Raw genomic sequence first — 19015 nt, forward strand, 5'->3', positions numbered from 1 at the left:
CCTGGCACCGAGCCGGTCTGCCCAACACAGGCTTGGAGGGCAAAGGACACTGGGCCAGAGTGACTGCTGAACCCCACCTGCATCCCTCCACCTTCCCCCAGCCAACCTCTGCTCCTCCTTCGAGCTCGTGACCCCGGCCGCCTGGGGCCAGCAGCTGAGGACAAACCTCCCTCTACTACCAATGAGAGCCCACCCACGCCGGGCAGCCAGCCAGCCCACCCACGCTTCGGGGCATGAAATTAGCTGCCTCCCAGGCCCCCACAGAGCCTCTTTTAAAGAAAAGTTTAAAAGTTAACATTTTAAAGAAGCCAGTAACAGTGTTACTCACTGTGATGAGACACATTCAAGCTTACTCATCGTCCCTGAAAAATCAGCCAGTGAGAAGACAAAGACGCAGGGCGGAGGAGGCTGGGTAGCCCTTGCCCGCCTCACAAAGGGCTCCTGGTCACGGCTGCACTGAGCAGGGCTGGTGGGTCCAGCGAGCACCATCCCCACCCCCACAGCCTCTTGGTAGGCAGATGAGTCAATGTCACTGCTGGTGACAGAGCTCACATCAGGAGCTCTAGCCGCCTGGGGGAAGGATGTCCAAGATGCACACACAGACACACACACACACAGACACACACACACACACCCCGTCCCACGCCTGGGCACCGCATCAGCATGGGGGATTCACTCCCATCCTGCCTGTGATTGCATGATATTCTAGTCACCAAGTGTCAGATCTGAAAGAAGCCTCAGAGGAAGTAGCAGATGGTTTTCAGATTGTGCTTCCTGGGCTCTCAAGGGTGAGCAGACGACAGGCAGGTGGAGGTGCCAAGGACGGTGTACCTGGGGAGGCCCGTAGGGGACAGGGAGGGAGAGCACTTTGGGACTCGGAAATGACCCCTCTAAAAGCAAGCTCCACGTGCCTCTGAAACACCACTGATCAACCAGCACCGCTACCCAGGAAACAGATTCCCACTCCCGTCTCTGAGCCCTGCGCCGTTTTCCTCTCTGCCCCAACAAGCGTCCCAGGCCGGAAACACAGAGCACAAACCAGGGGCAGATGGATGGCCTTGGGGATGAGCAGCAGGGAGCTCACAGCCGTAGGCAGCGAGCCAGGCCGGGGAGACAGTGGTCCGCTAAGACCGGCGGCCTGGTGCCCCGAACCCTTTTTGCTTTACTGCCCTTTTGGCTTCTCTGAAGCGGGCACTGGGTATCAAGCTCCCGCTGGTAATTAAGTCTGCACGATCCAATTGCATTAGCTTCTGCGATTGAGACGGGACTCCAAGTTAAAGGGCCAAAGGCTGTGCCTCCATTAGCACTGCCTGTAGCAGCCACGTGGGGCAGGAACTGATGACAAGCACCTTGCCTGGATGCTGGAGGCCCCGGCTCCAGGGCTTACTGCAGAGAGCTCGCTGACCCTTTGCTACCAAGCACTGACACCCTCAGCACAGCTGACCCTGCAGCCATTCACAAAAGCACGTGCCAGAAAGGCAAGAGGCAGGGCCACCGGTGTCATCACCACATTCACGCTGACTGCCCCGGCTCCAGTCCCTGCTCAGGACAGATGCCCGAATTCTCAGCAGGTCCCCAGTTCACCCCTGGTCCCCAGTCACTTCATCCCCTCCAGCTGTGACAGGCATCAAAGGCAAACCCCCAAAATATTCAGGAAGAGCCAAGGACGTGCTTTCGAGACCAGCCTCAATGGTCCCTACAGAGGGGCGTCTCAGCCATTAGCCTGGACACTGGCCTTTCACCTCACCTCCCGTCGGGGACACGAACTCTCCCAAGCTGTCTTGCCAAAGGACACCTCAGGAAACGTGCTCCTGCCTGCCCTACCTGGGAGTCTTGGCAGTCAGGACTCAGCAGAGACCCAGGAGGCTTCAGACCTGGGAACATCTCCGTGTATTCAGCCTGAGGTCAACGTCTTGACAAGGTGGAACCAGAGGAGGTGGGGGGACGAGGGGGAAAAGGAGAGGAGAACACGAGGCAGCTGTGATCTGTGGGCGGCCCCAGGGCTGTGCGCTTGCCTGTCCACCCCTCACCTACCAGCCACGAGCCACTTCACCTGCCACGGGAGCCAAGGAGTGGCAAGGGCCAGCCAACCCATGGGAGAGCCGGCTGAAGCCACCCCAATGTCCAGGAGCAAGTGAGCCCAGGGGCCAGCTTCACCAAATGCCCTTTGCCCACCTCGACGCACACTGGGCCTCAAGGGCCCCAGATCGCCCAACTAGCCACAGGCCTGGTTCTCAGCAAGAATAACAATTTGACAGATACAACCCGAAAAGCAGGGAGCATCTTTTCCGGCACTTTGCGTGTCATTTTTTCTTCTAAAGGGCAGAGATAATTAAGTTTGAATAGTACTTATTTTTCTTGTTTGGGGGCCAATTATAGTAAAAATCATTTAAATGTCACCCTAAGAGGTAAGGGTGCCATGCCACCACGTCAAGCCAGCCAGCAGAGGGGCAGGAGGAGGAGTGGCATGTGCCTGTGAGCCCTACAGAGCTGGCTGGAGTGCCGGGCCCACAGCAGCCTCACAGAGGGCTGCATGGAGCCCTGACTGCAGTTTAGGGTCCAGCAGGGCAGCTCATGCCAGACCCCGTCGTGTGGGAGATCCAAGTAGAAGCAACTGGATGGGAGAGGATGGGTCAGTAGGGAAGCCGACCCCACCCCAGAAACTCTTCCCTTCAAAAGGAAGGGGCAGCTCTGGCAGGAGAGAGGAGGGAGGGTGCCACTCAAAAGGGTTTGTGTCTTCAAGAAGGAGCCAGTGTCTGGGAACCCGGCCCACGCAGGCCTCTTTCACAGGCAGCTGGGCCCAGCATGCGACAGGGGAGGCCTTTCCCAGAACTCAGGGTCAGGGCAGGCGCAGCGAGTGCCCACACCCCGCGCGGGCCCTCCTGTGAGAAGGAGACTCTCAATTAATGCCCACGGTGCAGACACGGTGGAGCCCTCTAGGAAATGAAATTTCCAAGCGCAGGTCTAGCTGGCAAGCTGGGGCTAATGAATAAGTAACAGGGCCAAATCACAGCCGTCACCATCCATCTCCAGCGGCCGGAGCTGCCCGCAGCCACGTACAACGCAGCGGCCTCTCCTCCGGCTCACCGCCCGGCACCCCGCACTTGCCCCAGAAGGAAGTCGGCAACCATGTCAAGGCTCTATTAGCTTGTTAGAGAAAAGCAGGGCTCTCCAAAGCTATGCAGGCGCCTGAACCTGGGCGGCGAGGCAGCACTTCCCAGAGAGGCCGGTGAGGAGAGCAGAGGTGATGGAGAGGAGGCCCGTGGGCAGCAGAGCCCGGGGAGAGGGGCCAAACGCCTCGCCAGGCCTCAGGCTGACCGGGGTCAGGCTCCCCACAAACCGCCTGGAGTCAGAGCCAAAGGAATTCCCTTGGCCCTCCTCAGGAAGGCCTGCACCCCTCATCAGTGCCTGGGGCGCCTTCCCTAAAGACAGGGGAGCCGGGGCCAGGCTGGCTGAGGCAGCCTTCGTCCTGTGACCCAGCTGTGTGTATGGGGTGGGGGCAGTGACTGTGAAAAAGCACACCCCAAACACCCCACAGACACACCACCCCACAACCCTACACCACACACACACACACACACACACACACACACACACACACACACCCCAAACACCCCACAGACACACCACCCCACAACCCTACACCACACACACACACACACACACACACACACACACACACACCCCAAACACCCCACAGACACACCACCCCACAACCCTACACCACACACACACACACACACACTCCACAGACACACCACCCCACAACCCTACACCACACACACACACACACACACACACCCCCCACAGACACACCACCCCACAACCCTACACCACACACACACACACACCCCAAACACCCCACAGACACACCACCCCACAACCCTACACACCACACACACACACACACACACACACACTCCACCCCGCCCACACACCACCCAGCACACACACTACACCACACCATACCCCCCCAACAAACATACCCACACACATCACCCATGCACACACACTGCAGACACATACACACGCACCACAGCGCACATCAGTCCCCATCCCAGAAAGTGCAGTGCTCGGGGCCTCAGCTCTGGGGACAGCCCCTCCTCCCTACAAAGCCCAGGCCAGCCACACTGTCTCACGTTCCAAGCCCGAGGCCTCAGCCAGGGATGGGAGCAGAAAACCGCCAAGGCTCCAAAGGTTCTAGGAGGGTCGCCCAACCTGGCCCAAAGTTGCTCACCCTCTGTCAGTGCTGCAACTGCCCAAGGAGGCAATTTCCCACCTGCTTAGAGGACCCCAGACACCCCAGCAGCCAAAACTGCCATCAGCTGAGGCCGATTCTGACGAAAATGATGGGAAACACTCTCACATCAAAAAGACACCAGGGCTTCCCTGGTGGCGCAGTGGTTGAGAGTCCGCCTGCCGATGCAGGGGACGCGGGTTCTATGCCCCGGTCCAGGAAGATCCCACATGCCACGGAGCGGCTGGGCCCGTGAGCCATGGTCGCTGAGCCTGCGCGTCCAGAGTCTGTGCTCCGCAACGGGAGAGGCCGCAGCGGTGAGAGGCCCGCGTACCGCAAAAAAAAAAAAAAAAAAAAAAAAAGACACCAAACTTTTGTAAGCAAATACCCCAAATAAAAACAAAATAGAAGCTCCCACACTCCTGTCCCCACAAAGGCCCGGGGTGAGGAACAGGCGGAGCACCGGGCTGCCCACGAGCCCCTGGCGTCTGCAGCCCTGACGACAGGACAGGCTGTTTACACGGGAAGCGGCAGATCTACAGACGGGGGTGCTGTTTCCCTGGATGACTTTGGATTGCAGTGTCTGCCAGATGATTTTCAAAAGCCATCAGACAGAGACTCAGAAGGAAGCTGGGGAGCTGAAGGTCAAACGTTCAGTCCGGTGGGTCTGGACTGCAAAGGCCAGGTAATCCCATCAGCCTCGCTCCCACCCTATTGATCATGAGCGTCTGGAAACAGCTACATACATCACATCTGGCTGCTCCTCACCTCCAGCCCCAGACAACCAACCCCTTCCACTGCCCTGTTCCCATCGTGCCTTCTCTCCCAAAGGCTTGGGACGTGGGGACTAGGGGAGGGTCACACCAGAGCAGAGGAAGGGAAAGGCCTGCCGGGGATGGGCACGGAGGGGAGCCAGGTCGGCAAGAGACAAGGGGCGAGCTATCTGCTGCAGAGCTGGAACGCCCGTTGGGACCAGCTTGCGTGGTCTGGCCTGCCCAGCGCATACATGGAGCCTTTCCAAGAGGGAGACCCACCTTACAGACCCATTTGTACCCTCCAAGGTCCGTACCAGACAATCAGCTGCCCTGGCAAAGCAGGGACAGACTAAACGAGAACTTTTTAACAGTGGCTCTAAAACCCAGCCGCGGTCAAAGTGCAGAACATCATTCCTGTATTACTGGAGATTATGCTCTAGAACAGCCAACCGATAACAGCTGCTCCCCGACCAATCAGGTCCTGGGTTTTAGACCCTCAAGTCGGGACCTCCCTGGTGGTCCAGTGGTTAAGACTCTGCACTTCCACAGCAGGGGGCACGGGTTCGATCCCTGGTCAGGGAACTAAGATCCCACATGCCGTGCAGCTTGGCCAAAACAAAACAAAACAAAACCCCTCAAGTCAAGTGCTGTTTGGCTCCCCAGATGATGGCTGTGAGGAGGCAGGGTGAGATTTGCTCAGCTTCCCCCAATGGAGTGTGCAGTCCCCCAGGCAGGGGCCACGCCCTGGAGGATGTCCACCCTGCCCCACGGACAGGCATCCCTGACTTAGAGTTAGCTCTGCAGAAGCAGCGGCAGCAGCAGTCAGAAGAGGGGGCGCACTCAGAGCCCCTCCACCCCTCCTGACAGAAACTCACCACCGTCCACGCCCACGTCTCACGGTGCTGCATCTCTGCCTGCAGCGCTGCTGAGTCGTGGGCATCTCAGCACGCCCTGAGCCAAGAGGCAGGGCCACAGGGAGGCTGAGAGAACAACCAGGCCACAGCCATGGGTGCCGCCCAGGCACAGGGGCCACTGGCAGGACAGGCTGAGGCTATAGCTCTGTGATCACCTCAAGGTGCGGGGAGGGCTCCGGGACAATCTCCTCACAGAGACCAGATCTAAACTCTCACCACGAAACTCCTCCAGCTACCAGGGCTTTGTGACAAATCACCCCGACACGCAGCGGAGTAAAAAGCATGTGTCACGTCCGCGGACTCTGAAGGTCGGTGCTCGGAACAAAGCCCTGAGGGACTGGGGCTTGGAGTCACCCACTCCAGTGGGCGGTGCTGGCTGTCAGCGGGGCCTCTGGTCCCGCCACGTGGGTGAGTTTGGGTTCCTCGCTGAGTGGCAGCTGGGCTTGAGGAGCGAGAACCAGGTGGAAACCGTAGCACCCTTCACAGTCTAGCCTCAGAGGTCACACGGTGACACGGCCACGTTCACGCATCAAGGCAGTCACCCGGGTCCTGGCTGAGCGCGGGAGGAGGGAAAAGCTTCCAGCTCTCCATAGGGAGTGGCCACAATACTGTGGACGTTACTAGCTGCCTGTCCCCAGCACCCTCGCTGCCTCACTTCAGAGTCACAGATGTAACCGCTCCACAGTGACCATGATGTGACCATGATGTCACAGATGTAACCACACCACTGTGACCACAGCCCTGCGATGCCTCACCAGGGCATCACCGCCGTTCCACAGATGAGGCATCGGAGGCCCGACAGTGGCCAGACCCGCTCCCCGGAGAAGCCCGCTGAGCCGTGGGAGCCCTTCCCTGGCCCTCTGCACAGAGCAATGTCCCTGCAGCAGCCGGATGCCTTATCATTCAAACCAGCCGCAGACCCACCAGCCTACCTGGTACTGAGTATTTTGGGCCCACGAGGCAGCAAAGGCTGCAATGTATACATTAGCCCAGAATAAGCACTCTCCTGGCAGAAACGACATGCTGGAAGGCGGCGAGCATTTGGCAGGATCCTCTGATCACCTCAAGCATCCCCAGTTAAGTACAGCTTCTGCCTCAGCGCCTCTGAGCAGGCAGGAACGGCTCCCGGGAGGGGTGGACAGGGCCAAGGGCCCTGAAGCTGGCAGGCACCACAGATGATGAGGGAGGCAGCCGCTCAGGCTCACCCAGGCCTCTGGCCTCACACTTCTCCCACAGCACGGCCCTAGAGCACGACCCTGTCTCCCAGGTGAGCCAGCTGAGGCAGGGCCTACATCCTGGGAGCCACAGAGCCTAGCCCAGAGGCCGGCAGGCGGGAGGCACACAGTAACGCCCTGCACTGCACGTCAGTGATGGGCTTCAGAGAAGGGCCCCAGGCTGCCCTCCCCACCACACCCAGGGAGGGGCTGCCTCCCAATGACCCAGGCCAAAGCCTCGGGCATCTTAACAAAGCTGGGAATCCGGAATTTCAAGATTAATAATTAATAGTACCTCCGAACAAACGTGACCGTGGTCTGTGTCTCCAGCTCTGACACTCCTTCCCAGCAAAGGGTAACAGGCTCTGGCCCAGAGTAGGCTGTTAGCGGGCCTGCTCACTAACCCTCCCCCTTGCTAATTCTGCCTCCCGCCCCCCGCCGCTTGACACCCACAGCCCAGGCCCTGCACCCACCCCCACCCCAGCCAGCCAGCAGTCAGCAGGCACGGTCACACGCCCCGGGGTGCTCCGTACTTTCCCATCCAGGTGGCATGGCTGGCAGGTAACCTGGGCACGAAGAGCGCCGACATCCCAGTGTCCACGTCCATCGTGCCGTAGCAGCCTGGTTCGGTGACACCAAAGGCCCAGTGAAAGAAGGACTCCTGTGGCGGGAACAAGGACCCAGGTCACCCCGTCAGCAGGACAGCAACGTGAGGTGCAAGGAGAGAGGTGGGGTATCTGACCGAGCGCTTTCCTCCCCGCACCCTGGAGAGTCAGCTCGGGCTCCCTGGCTCTGGGGGCCTGACCCCCAGCCTCACACCACCCTCCACCACAGCACTCTGCCCCCCTGCACCAGCTGCAGGCTGCCGTCCCCTCCTTCCTCCTGGCTGGCTGCTCAGACCCTGCTTCAGGCCCGTGCCCCAGCCCCGCCTGCACCCCACCTCACCGGCCACCCGCGTCAGGTCCCAGACAGGACAGGTTAAGACACGGGTGCCCAGGAGCACCACAGGTTCGTCTCCGCCTTGCCCGCACTCCCCTCCCTCCCCCCACCTCTCTGCTACCCCCACTGCCTGCAGGCAGGCAAGATGCCACCTTGACTTAGACGCCCAGGCCAGGCATCTGCTCAGAAACGGATTCCTCCGTTTAGGACTTCTTCCTTCCTTCTCCCACCCCCGGGGCAGCTGATGACTTCAGTGTTTAGCATTAAACACGGAGCTAAAATAGCGTTACAAAGGTATGAAGCGGAGGAGGCGCTCTTCTAAAATTAATCTTGCATAGCACCAGTAAGAGAGCCAACAGCTGAGTTTAGGAGATCGGTTTTTAAGCCACAGACTATGGAAACCTCAAGAAGCATCAAGACTAGTCCGAGAAAACCTATTTAGACCCGCACGTCTCCAGCAACAGGGACGGCAGGCTTGCAGCTGCAAGAACGGCGCGGCAGAGGGAAGCCCTGCAGGAGGAGGTGCTTTCCACGGAAAACACTGGCCCGTGGCTCCCGGCAGTGGATCTCCGCCCGTGCCCTGCGGGGTGGACGCTGTCCAGCTGCAGAGGCCACGCCTTACCACCCGCTCTCCACACTTAGCTCCCCTCTGGTTCCCCTGCCTCCTCCCTGACCCGGATGCTGGACGTCCATGTCCTCTCGGCTCTGCCTGCCCCTGGGGAGTTCCCAGCGCATCAGACCTCCAGTCAGGGCAGCGTGGGGAGGAGAGGAGAGCGCTAGACTTGGGGTCGGGAGATGGGTTCTAAATAATCCCAGCTCCACCTCTAGCAAGTCATTTCGCTCTGAGCCTGTTTCTTCATCTGTAAAGTGGGGCCGGCTCAGGGCCCTCCTGGCTTTCTGGGTGAGCTCCTCTGTCCAGTGTCCTTGTGCTCGTTCCTGGGAACCGAGTGATGCCAGTGATTCTCAGCTGAGGCCACCACATCCAAGCTGGCTTCCTGCAGCTGGGCCACCCGCTGCCCCACAGGGTTCCAGAACCTCGAGGAGCCCCTGGACCACTTCCCAGAGGAGGAAGCCAAACCCCAGTGAGGGTCACAGGGTCGGCACCGGCCAAGCCGGGACCAATGCCCGGGCTGCCGACTCCTGCTCAGACCCTGCTCACATGCCTCCTCCCAGGACCTCTGCAGCCCCCGTCCTCCTTGCTGTGGCAGAATCTGGCCCCAGGAACTCAGCCCGCCCCATCTGCACCTCTCCCGGGCCAGGGAAGGCTGCCCAGCCCGCCCTCTGAGGTCCAATCCTGTGGATACTACCCTCGAGCCCGGAACGCCCATCCCCAGCTCCACCAGTCAGAATTCATGCCGGCCTTCAGGGCTCACACCAAATACTGCCTCCTCCACGAAGCCTTGCCTGCTTGCTCTCCCAGGAGCATCGTCTCTCCAGACTCTGACCTGAGAGAGCTGAGGCTGGCTGGCGACAGCGCTGCCCCCCTACAGAGGGGGCTCCCTGGGGACCCAAGCCTCGGCCTGCTTTCAGAGAGCCTCTTCAGGGTCCCCCAGGTGGCAGAGCTGCCCAGGCCCACCAGGCCTGATGCTGGAGGAGGGCAGACAGCCCACAGCGGGCCTAGTGCACACTCAGAGATGTGGGAGGCTGCCGGCTGGGCTCACCTGGCGGAAGACGACCCCGGTGTCGGTGCAGTAGCGCTGAGTCTCCTCCCCTCCCTGCAGCACCACGACAGAGCCAGCCTGCACCGCCGGGTTCTTTCGCAGACGCTCACACAGGCGCCGCCTGTTCAGGGCAAAGAGCGCCAGCGGCACCTTCAGGGTTTCGTTCCCCAGCCAAAATGAGGGTCTGCAAAGACACAAGCACACGCCGCCACGCAGGCTTCTGTTAGCACCACCAGGCGCGTCCCCCACCCAGAGGCAGGGCCCCCATTAGCACGTGGCAAGCCGGTCCAAGCTCAGCCTGCCCGTGACCCAGAAACAGCCCCTCACTGGGCCGCCGGAGGACCACGGGGGCTTGTCAACCACACCCTCCCCTCCTGTCCCTGGGCACTGGACCACAAGCGGGGAGGAGAGGCAGCTGGGTCTGTGTGACTGGTAGACGGGTGCAGCTCACGGAAGGAAAGTCTGCAGTGGTGTGGAGACACACCCCCAACCCCCAATTCCAGCCCTCAAGGAGCTTCCCATCCACGTGAGATCTGGCCCAGACGACACTGGATCCCTGCCCATGTGTCTGCAGGCCGTCATCCTCTCTGCAAGTCACAGACCCAGCAGCCTGGCCTGTTGCTCACCTGAGCCGGGACACCCACCTGTCCCCAGCACATACACAACACACACACGCACCCAGGGCACGCAGCACCAGGCCCTAAGCCGAGCCAGGCTCGCAGGTGCCACATGAGCAAGGAGGAGGCACAACACCGTGCACCTGGAGCGGCAGCCCTGGGGGTGCTGGCCCTGAGGACGGCGGGCAGCCAGCACTGAAGGCCAGGCGGAGCCGGGCCTGGCACAGCAGACGGGTATCCCTCCTCACGCCCGCACTGGCTTCCCTTTTCACTGAGAAAACACCCCCTATCCTCCTAGCACCCACTCTCCAGACCCCTCCTGCCTCGGGCCCCTCTAGACAGCTGCTCCCACCCGAGGCTGCCCCTCCACCTGGGCATGGCCTGCCCCACCCCTCGCCTTTCTCCCCACTGCCGCCCCCCAAGTTGCTCCAGCATCAATTTTCCCCTCTCAGGACCATTCTCAGCATCCAGACATACAGGACCCTCACCCGGCTTGAAAATAAATAGATAAAAGCACTCCCCTTGACCCCCGTGCTCGCCAGCCGTCTGTTTCTCTCTCCCTTTGCAATAAATATGCTCTGAAGAGTCACCCAGCCCGTCCCCGTGTCCTGGCCGCCCGTGCTCTCCTCAATCCACGCCAGCAGACCTTGGCCCACCCCCTCCTGCACTACAGCCCCTGCCAGGCCACAATGGCCCCGTGCTCCTGAATCTGCAGGTGGCTTCCCAGTCCTCAGGGGGCCTCGGTGCCCAGGACACTGGAGGCCACGCTCTCTGCTGAAACCCGGCCCCGCACCGGCCCCTCCGGGACCCCCTCCGTCCTCAGCTCACCTCCAAGCTGGAGCCCAGACCATGTGGCTCATCCCCATCTCCCACCCGGACAACTGCAGGATCTCTTAGCTGCTCCCGGCCCCAGCCTCTGCCACAGCCTGGTCTGCACCCACCCAGAGGGACCCTTGAAAAGTGGCAATCCCAGCAGGCATTACCCTGCTCAACCCCTCCCCGCCTTCTACTGCCCTTACAACATGGTGCAGACTTACTCCCAGCCACAGGCGCTGAGGGGAGCCGCACAGGCATCCCACCCTTCCCTGACCTGCGAGGACGCTCCCACTGGGGGCCTCCACTGCTGCTGTTCCCTGTGAGGAATGCTCTCTCCCAGGGCCTACCAGGCTCACATTCTTGCTTTATCCAGGCCTCTGGAGAAATGCTCCCCCTTCCCAGGAGCTTTTCCGATAACCCCATCCAAACCTATCCGCTACTCTCTTCCCGCCTCTCTAGAACCAGCATCACTGCCGAACAGTATATATTCACTTGCTTGTTGTCTCCCCGGGTAAAGTGTAAGCTCTGTGAGGGCAGGGACCTTGCCTCCTTCCCGGCACCTAAAATAGTGCCACGTGAATGACTAAACAAAGGAAGGAAGTGCAGTTGTAGCGAGCGGGCCGGGGGCCAGCAAGGCCACAGCCAGGGTGCAGCAGGCAGGCAGTGGGTGTGACGTGTGTTCGAGGGAGGTCCTGCAGGCTCTCTGGCCCGCAGGCAGCAGGCATGGAGGTCCAAGACGGGAGGGACAGCCCAGAGCTGGTGCAAGGGAGGGGGCTCTGCCTGGGGCTGCAGTGAGAGTTGGGCAGATGGCACCTGCCCTCACGGCCCCGGGGCACCTCCCACACTCACCTGGCCATGGGACCCTCAGAGGAAGGTGACACCTGCACGTCTTGGCTCCAATGGTACTTTCTCAGGATGGCTTTCCCTGGCTTCCCTCTCTAACCTTGCATCTCTCTCCCCGGCCTGTCCCCCCACTTAGCCCTGGGCCAGGCTTCCCCCACTCGTGTCTCCAAATCCACTCTCCCACTCTGTCCAGGCCTGGCCCACGAGGACCTCGTTAGCTCCAGGAGGATTTGGTGACTGGGAGGCAGAGCAAGAGGCTGGAGAGTGGGAAGAGATGGCGGAGGACAGAGAATCCATTCCCGGCTCCCTCCCTGGGGAAACCTGGAGCTACAAAGGCCGCTCATTCTCCCCCCGCCCAGCCTGCCCACGGCTGTGTAAGCCCACCCTGCATTACACTCTCTTCAGTCACCCCTCGGACTGAGGCTCGTCCAAGTCCCTGCTGAAAGGACGCGTTCACTCTCCCACATAAATGTGTACTGGTGCTCGCTGGTGAGGTCCGCCTCTGTCCACTAGAATGGAAAGCCCATGAACAGAGAGATCTGGGTCTGCTCTGGTCCCTGCCGCCCCGTGCTAGCACTATGTTTAGCACACAGCAAGTACTCAATAAATATCTGCTGAGTGAACCACTGTCACAAGGTGGGGCCACCCACAGAGCTGTGCGAAGTTGCCACATCAGCCCCAGAGGGGCAGGAAGCAGAACCCTTGGGCCAGCCTGGCCAGGAAGGGTGGAGGCGTCTTGCCCACCCCGCACATGCTGACAGGACTATAGCCTCCCTGCTGTCCCCCTTCCCGGGCATGGGCCCCACTCACCCTCCTGGGCGGGTGGACACAAGCAGCCAGGGCTTCCTCTAAGCCGTGCCACTTGCTTGCCACGCTCAGCCACAAGGATGAAAGGACAGAGGTGACAGCTCACAAACATGCCAGCGCCCCAGCTGGCCGTGCTATCAGGAACTGAAAGTGCAGCCACCAGCACCCGTGCACAGAGTCCCCCAAGCTCCCTCCCATTCTTTCCCCTCACTCAGCAAAGCCCATGGAGGGGCTGGGCTCAGGGAAGAGCCTCGTCTCTACAGACTCCCAGCGGCCCAGAGTGAACAGCACCAAGGCACTCCTGCAGATGGCCTCGGCCAAAGGTGCCTAGACCCGTGCAGACTCAACAGCACAACTGCCTGAAAGTGCCCAGCCTCGCCGGTGGCCTGCACAGCCCCACCCACCTCATCCCCCCCACCCGCCCCATGCCTCACGCCCCACACACCTTCTTCCTTAAACACACCAGCTACCAGGTCCACCTGGACTGCCACCACATCCCCACCTGGAAGGCTCTCAGAAGGGCTGGGCTTTGTCTTATCCAGAACCTTCTGAGAGACCTAAATTCCTCAGGGCACCCAGACAGGACCTTTGTGGCCCAAGGGCCAAGCAGCCCAGGTCAAGACAGGAAACTCAATACGCTCCCCCCTCCTGTGAGCATCAGCTGCTCCTGCAAAATCTACAACACTATCTAGTCGTCCATGGGCTCAGCCGGAACAGAGGAAGGCAGCCTGGCCAGAGCCCCCAGGCACGCTGACGGCTGCAGTCATTCATTACGGCAGGGTACCCCAGAATCAAGGTTGATAGAGACATGCCCTTTGATTTCTCATGACATAAACCAACCCCTCAGAGAGAATGTTGGGCCCAGAGCCATCGCAGGTGGCTTCTCCCTGCAAGTTCAGCAAAAGCAGCGCCCATAAAACATCCCCAACCGGTTTCTGCCGGAGCTTTTGCTAACTGGCACCCGGAATCTAAAAGGCAAAAGCCAGGTCATCCCCAAGTCCAAGTATAAATAAGGCACTGTACTGCAGGCAGCCAAGGGCACAGGCAACGCCCGGGGAAGACCGCAGGGGCTGGCAGACAAGGGCTCCAGGGTATCAAAGAGACACACAGAACAAGCACCAGCCCCCAGGGGCCAGCCCACCCCCTGCCAACTGCTAGAGCCCAGGACATGGCCAGTGACCAGCCCCCGCGGGAGGTGTGATACCACTGCTCCGAAACTCTCCCCTGTCCCCCAAATCAGTACTGAGTCAGCCCCTCCTTTGACCTCAATGGCCACCTGCAGGGTTCTCACCCAAGGGATTCATGCACAGTGTTCAGGGAGTCCACCTACTTGGATGGGAAAAAAAATTATGTCTTTAGTTTTTCTAACCTCACCTTTAACATTTTCTTCAATTATTAATGTAAGCAACAAACCACAACAGTATCGGCAGTGTGTGAATCTGTCACCAACAGAAATCAGAGGTATTTTCATGTCACCTTACTGACGTCACAGTACCTCAAAATACCACTTTCACTCATCACTACTTCAACACTAAGGTGGTTCTTAGACCTGCTGCTTTTATTATTTAATGTATAAAGAAGCATATACTACTATACCACAAATTTATTTCTTAACATCTTTATAATTGTATTTCCATATAATTGGTTTTCCCTGTAATCCTCTGTATGTTATTTCGTCACGCTGAGAGTCATGTAAAGGTCTCTCGGATGCCCATGGGGTCCACAGCACAGACAAGGACAAGATCCCTGCACTAGGATGTGACACCACTTCTGGATGGGGCCATGCTGCTAAGCTTCCGGCAAGAGAGGCCAGTCAAGGACCGCCTGCTTCCTTGGCCACAGCCTCCAGCTCAGGCCAGGCACCGAGCCCACCGAGCCCTCCGGCTGCCTGGCAGCAGGGCCAGACCGCTCACCCTGGCTGGAGGGGCCTCACGGCAGCTGGTCAGCATCTCCCACCCTGCCTACCTTTCTCCTGAGGAGGGTCGAGGGGCTAAGCACACACAGGGACCTGTGTGGAGTCAGACCAGGCCTGGGGAAGGGCATGGGATGGCAAAGGGGCACTCAGTGGCCAGCCTGCCTCCCACAGACCCACCCCTCCCCCCAGCCCCCAAGGTCAACCCAATGCGTCTTCTCCAAGAGCACCAGGTTCATATCAGGGTGGGGACGGGCTCTGATCCAGAACCTGGCTCCTCCAGATACTTGCCCTCCAGAAATGCTGACTCCAGCGTGAACTATGACCCCACAGGCACACACCCAGGGCAGCTCACCTGCTGCTTATCACTGGGCAAAAGCCCTCTGGGCAGCAGCTCCCTGAGAGTCACTCAGTTAAAGAATTAAAGATACTCCTTCAGAGAGATACGGGGATATATGTTTATGTAGAGCTGATTCACTTCGTTATACAGCAGAAACTAACACACCATTGTAAAGCAGTTATACTCCAATAAAGGTGTTTTAAAAAAAAAAAGATACTCCTTCACCCTATTCAGAGTTCTGTTCCCACTCCCACCCACAGCTCCTTTCGTCAATCACTGAGGGCTCTGTGCAAAGCAGGGTGGCATGTTGGACTAGCGTAAAGTAAATCCTCCTCTTATTCATTAGGCAACGTGTCACCTAGCACCAATCACTGGGCGGCCACAGGGCCCTGGAGACACAAACTGAACTGGTCCCTGGGCTCCAAGGATGCCGGAGAGACATGAAGGGGAGCAACCTCTCACCCAACCGTGATGGGCAGGAGTGCAGATGCAGAAGAGCATCCTCCTGCCAGTGGGAAAAACTGGGATTCTCTGGAATATCAAGGCAGGAAGCCTTGACTGGAGGTCAGGAGGGAGGGGGGTCAGGAAAGGCTCCTAGGAGGAGGAACCATCTGAGCTGAGTCTGCAAGTATGTGAACAATATGTCAGAGGATGAGGACTCTCCAGGGCCAGCCGGTGAGTGGGCAAAGGGAGGTGGAGAAAGGAAAAAGCCAAGTGGGGGAGCCGATGCAGCAGGTCTGGCAACAGCAGAGAAGTCTCATCTCTGTCCATGGGAAGCTCGAGGCATGACTCAAGGGGAAGGCAGGGCTCCCTCCCACCAAGTGATATTGGATTAGGGGAGGGGCTAGAGACGACCTCACGGCAGACTCTCTGGGGGCTGTGGGACCCTCTGTCTCAAACTTGAAGTCCCTGCCCAGGCTGGCAGGACAGAGCAGGATCAGCCCTTAAACACCCCCCAGAAGAGCTTCTCAAGTTTCTAGTTGAATCTGAGATACTAGCTTAGGGCTTCCACTACTCCCCACATCACGTGGAGCACACCCCAAGCACCCAGGCCTCCCTGGGCCCAGGATCTGGAAGGACTCTACAGGCAACCAAATCCAACTCCTGGGGAGCCTGTGGCTGTGACTTGACGGTATGGTGCCTCATTATGCCTGACACTCTGATCTGTCCTGTGTATGCAGCTGGGCGCCCAGCTTTGCTGGAAACACACTTGAAGCCTCTTCCACTTAAAGAATCTGCTGGGCTCTAAGTGTCCAGCAGGGTAACCCATACCAGCCTGGGACGGCTCTTGCCAAGCAGATCCTGCCAATCTCTGGAAGCTGCCTGCACCTGTCAGGTCTCCCTTCCGATTACACACCTCTCCAAGGCCTCTGTCACTCAGTTTTCCTGCTCCATGGCCCAGAGAATCAGTTTTGCTGTAAGGGCCCTCCTTCCAGGATTCAGCCAGCTCTAGACTCACGCCCATCCAATCACCAGCCTGGCTCCCTGTCTCTTCAGGAGAGCAGCAGACCTCAAGCCAGCATGGAGCCCTGAATCCAAATGCAGCCCCTGGAACTCCCTGTGACCACCTGGTGGCCCAGATATAGGAGTAACTGACCCACATCTGGGCACTGGCCTACACCTACTGCTCACTCTGCTCTTTAAGACAGGGTCACAGCGTTTCCCTGGTGGCGCAGTGGTTGAGAGTCCGCCTGCCGATGCAGGGGACACGGGTTCGTGCCCCGGTCCGTGAAGATCCCACATGCCGCGGAGCAGCTAGGCCCGTGAGCCGTGGCCGCTGAGCCTGCGCGTCCAGAGCCTGTGCTCCGCAATGGGAGAGGCCACAACAGTGAGAGGCCCGCATACCGCAAAAAAAAAAAAAAAAACAAGACAGGGTCACAGGTTGGGTTCAAGGATCTGGCCCTAGATTCCTTGACACTCATCTGGGACTTTGCAAGCATAGCTCTCTGCCTCAGGGGTGCTCAAGGACTAGCACAAATGTCATCCAGGGAATGAAGCCTACCCACACTCTCCTCTGAGCTCAATATCCATGCCTGTCAACGGCACACACCAAGACTAGAGGCATGACATCTACCCCAGTGGCCCAGTACTGTTCCTGGAATACAGCAGGTGCCTATTAAGTGTTTGATTTGCATGTCCTAAGCTCTCCCAACCTTGGAGTTGGGGGCCAACTGAGGGGGCCATTTTCTGTTGCCACTCTCCCTACCTTCCAAAAAGAGAGATGCATTTAGTCCCAGTTCCCCCATTCTGATCTCATTTCCAGCCTGGCATCTGGGGCACTGCCCTCTCTCTACCACTCCCCTTCCCAGCCCCCAGCATCTCCAGGCCCAAATGCCGCCCCCATAATTGGCCCTTGCCCTGAACTCATATATAGCCCAGGGGATAGTCTTCTCAAAAGCAGATCTGAGCAGATTAAAAACCCTTGGAAGTTTCCAGTCCCTTAGGACAAAGTCCAGAAAAGCCAGCTGGGACACTGCCCTCCAGCACAGGGACACGCTCCACTGTCCCCCGTCCCCAGAACACTCTGAACTCTCAACCTTTGTTCAGATGTTCCTTCATCAGGGACACTCCCCAACGCTTCAGTGAGCCCACCTGTCCACATCTCCTGCCACTAGGACCATTCAGCATTCTTTCATTCAGCAGAATTTATGAAGCATCTACTACGTGCAAGACAGGTACTAACAATGTCCAGGAGCACACGAGACAAAGGCCCTGACCTCACACTTTAAATGGAGAGAAGACAAGAAACGAGTTGTTTTCTTTTGTTGTTGTTATGTACTATATAATTTACCAGGTGGTGATAAGAGTAGGATAGGTGCTTAGGGAAGTCTTCTCTGAGAAGTTCCATCTGGCCCTGAAGGAAGAGGAGAAGTGCCCCGCTAGGGAGGGGATTCCACGCCCATCTCAAACGCTGCCTCCTCCCGAGGGCCCCCAGGTCCCCAGCGCCCTGGCAACGCAGTTTTCCCATCTGAGGGTCGTGACCGTGAATGTGCGCGTGGACCCCACCTCGGCCGCACAGTGGGGACTCCACACGCGCGGGTGGGGCCTGAACGCCACTGCGGCCCCGAGGGAAGTGGGCAGTGGCCAGGGAGCTGACTCGGACGCGCAGCCAGACGCCCCGCGCTGGACGCCCAACCCGCGCGAAGAAGCGCGCTGCCCGCGGCCACACTGCACGCCCGGCGGGGACGCGGCCCTGCAACGGGGCTCTCAGCCACTGTCCAGCCGGGAGGCCCAAGCCCCCGCTCCGCGCCGCCATGCAAGGGCCGGGGACAGCAACAGCACTCACCCGGTGGCCGCCGCCATGCTTGCCCAGCTCCAGCGTCACGTGAAGTGAGGCGTCAGCTGAGCCCCACCGGGTCCCACTTCGCGGGGCGGGGCCTGGGCGGGGCCAGGAGCCATTGCCCCGCCTCCTCTAGTGAAAAGGCTCCGCAGGACCCGGAGGGGCGGAGCCCTGAAGGAGGAGATGAATCTATCTACTCGCCGGCCCCCGGCTGCAGGCGAGGGGAGGGGCTCGGGTGGAGGCAGAGGCCTTTCCAGAATAGGAGGGAACTTCCCGGCGCAGTGGATACCTTGATTCTGACCCTGACCTGGCGTCCCAGCCTGCCCAGGGGAAGGACACCTTGGGAGAGGGAGCCTCTGACCCAGTCAAGGGACGGGGCAGAGGTGACAGCTGTTGTTTAAGAAGGGAAATGGCTGGAGCAAAGGCCAGGGCAATTGGAATAAACTAAAAGTTCAGTGTCCAGGAGGGGGGTGTGGGAGTGAGAGGTGCAGCCTCAGAGGTAAGCAAGGGTCAGATCTTGCACCGCCTTGAATATGGGGATGGGGAGTTAGGTCTGTTGGGCCCTTTCCAAGCTCCTTCAACTGCAGAATGGAGAAGGACCTGGGGACAGGGAGGCCAGTGAGGAGGGCTGGGGAGAAGTGGGCATAGGGAGGGCACAGTTCAGAAGAACTGTGGGCATC

General features: G+C 59.3%; 1 protein-coding gene across 1 annotated transcript in view; it reads right to left on the reverse strand.

Annotated features, from left to right (window-relative positions):
• The window catches only part of PEPD (peptidase D), a 114503-nt gene extending 96032 nt beyond the window's left edge, over positions 1 to 18471 (reverse strand). Inside the window, exons 1-3 of the mRNA XM_004284143.3 lie at positions 18342 to 18471; positions 9721 to 9904; positions 7654 to 7781 (exon numbers count right to left, since the gene is read on the reverse strand). Coding sequence (XP_004284191.1) covers positions 7654 to 7781; positions 9721 to 9904; positions 18342 to 18358 — 329 coding nt within the window. The 5' untranslated portion in view covers positions 18359 to 18471. The remainder of the gene's footprint in view (positions 1 to 7653; positions 7782 to 9720; positions 9905 to 18341) is intronic.
• Between the last annotated feature and the right edge of the window lie 544 nt (positions 18472 to 19015).

Source organism: Orcinus orca, chromosome 20, assembly GCF_937001465.1.
Source record: "Orcinus orca chromosome 20, mOrcOrc1.1, whole genome shotgun sequence".
NCBI lineage: Eukaryota > Metazoa > Chordata > Mammalia > Artiodactyla > Delphinidae > Orcinus > Orcinus orca.